The 6,316-nt window shown below is 42.8% G+C and overlaps 1 protein-coding gene across 1 annotated transcript in view; it reads left to right on the plus strand.

Annotated features, from left to right (window-relative positions):
* dpy (fibrillin-like protein dumpy) overlaps positions 1–6,316 on the plus strand; it is a gene marked incomplete at its 5' end in the record, with an annotated part of 63,138 nt that overhangs the window by 25,152 nt on the left and 31,670 nt on the right. The window contains 13 exons of the mRNA XM_026819602.1: positions 259–564; positions 656–961; positions 1,037–1,354; positions 1,544–1,864; positions 1,940–2,254; positions 2,406–2,735; positions 3,120–3,422; positions 3,546–3,851; positions 3,925–4,242; positions 4,373–4,693; positions 4,914–5,225; positions 5,477–5,806; positions 5,922–6,224. Of these exons, the coding sequence (XP_026675403.1) occupies positions 259–564; positions 656–961; positions 1,037–1,354; positions 1,544–1,864; positions 1,940–2,254; positions 2,406–2,735; positions 3,120–3,422; positions 3,546–3,851; positions 3,925–4,242; positions 4,373–4,693; positions 4,914–5,225; positions 5,477–5,806; positions 5,922–6,224 (4,089 nt within the window). The remainder of the gene's footprint in view (positions 1–258; positions 565–655; positions 962–1,036; positions 1,355–1,543; positions 1,865–1,939; positions 2,255–2,405; positions 2,736–3,119; positions 3,423–3,545; positions 3,852–3,924; positions 4,243–4,372; positions 4,694–4,913; positions 5,226–5,476; positions 5,807–5,921; positions 6,225–6,316) is intronic.

The raw sequence follows: 6,316 nt of genomic DNA on the forward strand, positions 1-6,316 counted from the left end.
GTAAGACTTCCTAAATTTAAAAAAACATACAGAGTGAATTATCAGAAATATTTTATTCTTCTTACTAGAACACTGAAAAATTAATTTTGTTTTGATAAAATAGAGTGAATACTCTCTCATGAAAAATGCATAGAATGTTATGTTTAATCAAATCAGTGTACAGGATGTTACCTCTGATGCATAGTACAAATTCACTCTGTATTTTTAATCAAATATTTAAGATGTTCGTAGAATCAGTTTTTGATCCATTACTTGTAGCTGTCGCAACGGTACCCGAAGACCCATGCAACCCTTCACCTTGCGGTCCCAATGCACAATGCAACGACGGTGTCTGCACATGTCTATCCGAGTATCAGGGTGACCCTTACGTCGGTTGCCGACCGGAATGTGTTTTAAATACGGATTGTCCCTTGAACAGAGCCTGTCTACGCAATAAATGCATGGACCCTTGTACTGGCACTTGTGGTCAAAACGCGATTTGTAATGTATATAATCATATACCAATGTGCAGTTGTCCTGTTGGAATGACGGGAAGCGCTTTCATATCTTGCAGCCCATTCAGAGGTATAATCATATAAAAAAAAATACAAAACTACAAAATTCCTTTTGAAATTTCTTAAGAATTCAAAGATTAATCGACTGTCCGTTTAATTAGACCCTGTCGTGTCTAATCCGTGTAATCCATCACCCTGTGGACCGAACAGTCAGTGCAGAGAGATTAACGAGCAAGCCGTGTGCACTTGCATTCTTGGTTTTGTCGGCATTCCACCGACTTGCAGACCAGAGTGCGTGGTGAGCACGGATTGCGGACCCACCGAAGCCTGTATCAATCAGAAATGTAGCAACCCTTGTATCGGCACTTGTGGAATCCGGGCGACTTGTCAAGTAGTTAATCATAATCCGATTTGCAATTGCCCTACTGGCATGATTGGCGATCCCTTCGTCAGGTGTACGGAGAAACGTGAGTTTAATCATTCAGCATCGCGTTCAATCAATTTCATGTAGCTTCACCTGCCTAAATCAAATTCTATTCTAGCATTGGAAGCGCCACCGCAACAAAATCCTTGCGTGCCGTCGCCCTGTGGGCCAAACGCGCAATGTCAAGTAGTGAACGACTCCCCATCGTGTTCTTGCTTACCAGAATTCGTTAGTTCTCCTCCAAACTGTCGACCGGAGTGCGTCAGCAATAGTGAATGTCCGAGCAATTTAGCTTGCATCAATCAAAGATGTAGAGATCCCTGCCCGGGCTCTTGTGGCGCGAATGCCGAATGCAATATCGTATCCCATACACCGATGTGCTCTTGTTCTCAAGGATTCACCGGAGATCCGTTCACTCAATGTGTTACTCAACAACGTAAGATCATTTCTAAATACTCGTAACGCTATTTATAATCTACTAACAGCCTCCGTGACGGCTTTGCGATTCGATATAAATGTCTCAGTCGTTTTTGAGATTTTTACTAACATACCAACAAACGCTTTTTCTTCATGTAATAGTAATATTTAACTTTATCTCTCGATTAATTTGCAATTTAATTTGTAGTTATACCAATGTACATGCCTGAACCTTGTGTACCATCTCCTTGCGGTGCGAACGCACTCTGCAAAGAACGAAACGGAGTAGGTTCGTGTTCCTGCTTAGCAGGGTACATAGGCAATCCTTACGAGGGCTGCAGGCCGGAATGCGTGATAAACTCAGATTGTGTACCAAGTAAAACTTGCAATCGATTCAAATGCGAGGACCCATGTCCCGGCACTTGTGGCCAGAACGCAGTTTGCCAAGTAGTGAATCACGTGGCCACTTGTAACTGCTTGCCCCGATACACCGGTGATCCATTCAGATTTTGTAGAGAAGAGGAGATAGGTTCGTAGAACACAATTATTTCTAAGTAAAATTATGAATCTGAAGATTCTGATTGTGATTACTTTAATGGAGCAGTTACCTTGCCAAGTGTGGTGAATCCCTGTCAACCATCACCTTGCGGACCGAATAGTGTCTGCAGAGAGAACAATGGGCAAGCTGTATGCTCCTGTTCGCCAAATTTTATCGGGTCACCCCCGTCATGTAGGCCAGAATGTGTAGTTAGCGCGGAATGTGCTCCGAATCGGGTTTGCGTTAACCAGAAGTGCGTTGACCCTTGCCCTGATCCTTGTGGAAGGAACGCGGTTTGCAGAGTCATCAACCGAAGTCCTATTTGTTCCTGCCAGCCAGGTTTTACCGGGGACGCTTTCACCATCTGTTTCCCCACCCCACGTTCGTATTTTACATCAATATTCGTTTCAATTCTTTCCAGTTGAAGTCGCGAAATTATAGAAATTACAGCAATTTTGACGAGGAAGAGTTGAAATCTAAACAAATAGAAAATTGATTGTGAACGCAGGATTTCATGTATTGAACTCTACAGGTCCGGAAGTTGCAACGCCCACGCAACAGGACCCTTGCCTGCCATCCCCTTGCGGTCCCTACTCGCAGTGCCGCAATGTTGGAGGGAACCCTTCCTGTTCCTGTTCAACCTCTTACATTGGTATCCCGCCTAATTGTAGACCAGAATGCACGATCAATGCGGAGTGCTCGAGTGCGCTCGCTTGCATTCGCGAGAAGTGTTCCGATCCTTGTCCAGGATCTTGTGGATTCGGCGCACGATGCACTGTTCTCAATCATGTCCCGATTTGTTCTTGTCCTGAAGGATATACGGGAGACCCCTTCAGCAATTGCGTCCTCAGTCCCGTAATACGTGAGGATCTTTTTTGTATTAAATGTGATTTCAGAAAAATAATTCTACATGATACACTTTAAAAGGTGTTCAAATCATGAATTTATTGTCATCAGCAGCGTCAGGCATTTTTTCCTGTTTCAATTTCCAGTATAAGAATCTAAGTAAATTATGTAATGTGTACATCTCTGAATTTTTCAAAATTTTTAACACACTGCAACTTACATAATGAACTTGTTCATTAAATTCAAGAGGGAATTAATGTTAAAAGCCTCAATCGTTTGTCTTTACTCGAACAGTTTTTTTATACATTTTTTTAATTTTCTGAATTCACTGCAATATTCTCCTAAATTATTTTTAATTATATATTAAACTCTCGCTAATTCAATCTGAATTTACAAACAGCCGAGGAACCGATATCAGACCCTTGCAACCCTTCACCATGCGGTGCAAACGCACTCTGTCGCGACGGCACGTGCACGTGTCTCCCAGAATTCCAAGGCGATCCGTACACCGGATGCCGCCCCGAGTGCGTAATGAACAACGACTGCGCTCGCGACAGAGCTTGCATGAGGAACAAATGCGTGGACCCTTGTATAGGAACATGTGGACAAAACGCCCAATGCCAAACAATTAATTACGTTCCTATGTGCAGCTGTCCCGTGGGCATGTCCGGAAATGCTTTCGTTTCCTGTTCCCCCATTCAGGGTACAGTGTCCCAAATTTCAATTAATAAGAATTCTATATTCTCGTTAAGAGATCTGTTCTCTTACAGAAATTTGATAAATTATGTTGTTGAATTTCAATTTGAAGTTCCTGTTCTTTTATTAGAAGACGTAGCTCAGAATCCTTGCAACCCTTCGCCCTGTGGACCAAATAGTCACTGCCAGGAAGTGAACGGAATCGCGGTTTGCAAGTGTATAGAAGGTTTCACAGGCAATCCGCCTACTTGTCGACCGGAATGCGTGGTCAGTTCGGACTGCGAGCAGTCAAGAGCTTGTATCAATCAGAAATGTAGAGACCCTTGTCCTGGAACATGTGGTTTGAGGACGGAATGCTCTGTGGTCAATCACAATCCCATTTGCAGATGTCCCGAAGGTCTGACTGGTGATCCTTTCACTAGTTGTACTATTATAGGTGAGACATCGAACCAAACTGACATAAAAATAGTAATTTAGAGTTGTACCCTAATTAGATTTAATTCATTTAGTCGAAGAACCTCAGGAACCGGTTAACCCGTGCTACCCTTCGCCCTGCGGCCCGAACGCACAATGTCAAGTCGTTAACCAAGCACCCTCGTGCTCGTGCTTACAAGAATTTATCGGATCCCCACCGAACTGTAGACCTGAATGCATCAGCAATAGCGAATGTCCTATTCGCGAAGCTTGCATAAATCAGAAATGCAGAGATCCCTGTCCAGGATTATGTGGAGCTAACGCTGAATGTAGTATGTTCAGTCACACCCCTATTTGCTCCTGCACGACAGGATTTACTGGAGATCCTTTTGTTCAATGCACTCCTGTTCAAAGTAAGTTCCCCTTTCATACAATTTTCTTTCAGATCACACTGTACGACACAAAATTTGTATGCAATACCACTACGTGATTCTTATTGTTTTACGTGAATTTAAAGTAAATATTATTTTTAATATCTTGTAGTTGCCGAAGAAAGACCTTCGCCTTGCACTCCGTCACCTTGCGGCGCGAACGCCGTTTGCAGGGCTTCAGGCACCGCAGGTGCTTGCACCTGCTTGCCTGATTATATTGGAAACCCTTATGAGGGTTGCAGACCAGAGTGTGTCGTGAATTCCGACTGTCCTGCGAATCTCGCGTGCGTCAGATCGAAATGTCAAGATCCATGCCCGGGCGCTTGTGGTCAAAATGCTATGTGCAATGTCGTGAACCATCTACCTATGTGCACTTGCACGCAGGGCTATACAGGGGATCCGTTTAGATATTGCAGTCTCAATCCGATCAGTCGTAAGAGTCTTCATATAAAGAAAATATTTAAGCGGTGTAGAATTTCCAATTTAATAATTTCTGATTCAGATTTTTATTTAATTTATCATTTGAATTTTTATGATATCATAAAATCTAAATTGAATTCTTTTTTAAGTCAGTATTCTTGAAAGTTCTTCTATACTATTCGACTACCGAATTATTCTTATGCATCTATCATTCTTTATCAACCATCTTTTAGAAGAAGATGAAACGACAGACCCATGCAACCCCTCACCCTGCGGACCGAACAGCGAATGTCGCGTGAATAATAATCAGGCGATTTGTTCCTGTCGATCTTCCTACCTCGGCACTCCACCTAATTGTAGACCAGAGTGTGTGGCCAGCACCGAGTGTCCTCTGACTCGGGCCTGTGTGAACCAAAAATGCGTAGACCCCTGCCCCAACTCGTGTGGCGTCAACGCCAATTGCAGGATCATTAATCACAGCCCAATTTGCTTCTGCGAAAACGGATTCACCGGTGACCCGTTCACCGCGTGTTTCCGTGCTCCTGGTACGAATTTTCAGGAATATAAAAAACATTTCGTACTGCAATTGTATTTAAAAAGTGAATACAATTTAGGTCATAAAATTTCCTTCCTTCATTTCTTTTAGATTTTTATTATTCAATTCACAAAGGATTGAATTATTCTTGTTTGCCAAAGACAATTTTAATAAAAAAATCACGTTTTCTTAAATTGTATTACTTTTTTAAATGCACGCGTGACGTATTGATTACAAATTCTAATAATCTTTTTTGAAAAGCTCCGGTAGAAACACCTATGGTACAAAAAGACCCTTGCTCGCCATCACCCTGCGGTCCCAATGCAATCTGCCAAAACGTGGGTCAGACTCCAGCTTGCACGTGTTTGCAAAACTACCGTGGTAGTCCGCCATACTGTAGACCAGAGTGTACAATTAATTCCGAATGTCCTAGCAATCAAGCTTGCATCCAGGAGAGATGCAGAGATCCTTGCCCAGGTTCTTGCGGTTTCAATGCCCGGTGTACAGTGTTCAATCACGTTCCCATGTGTTCGTGTATCGAAGGGTACACCGGCGATCCGTTCAGTCAATGCAATCAACAGATCAACCCTCGTGAGTAATGATTTCCAAAAGAGAATCGTTGATTAGGTCTATCAATATTAATTAGTAAAATTAATTAAGCTTATAAATTACTTGACAATTGATTGAAATTGAAATTTCATATTAGCTGAACCGTCGGAAGTAGATTTGTGCAACCCATCTCCCTGTGGACCGAACGCTCAATGCGACAATGGAATTTGCTCTTGCATGCCCAATTATTTTGGAGACTCCAATTTCGGTTGTCGACCAGAGTGCGTGCTCAACACCGATTGTCCTCGGGACAGAGCTTGTGTGAGGAACAAGTGTGAAGATCCTTGTGTCGGCACTTGTGCGAGTAACGCAATTTGCAATGTTGTTAATCACGTGCCGATGTGCAGCTGCCCAGTCGGCTTCGAGGGAAACGCGTTCGCATTCTGTCGACCAGCTATAGGTACCGCGATTTTCTGATTAAGTTAATTCGTGATTGATAGACTGCGGATTTTGTGCAAGATAAAACATTTGCAATATCAAGTTAGAGGATGA

The sequence above is a fragment of the Ceratina calcarata genome, unplaced genomic scaffold (assembly GCF_001652005.2).
Source record: "Ceratina calcarata isolate Rehan_Ccalc_2016 unplaced genomic scaffold, ASM165200v1 scaffold154.2, whole genome shotgun sequence".
Lineage (NCBI taxonomy): Eukaryota > Metazoa > Arthropoda > Insecta > Hymenoptera > Apidae > Ceratina > Ceratina calcarata.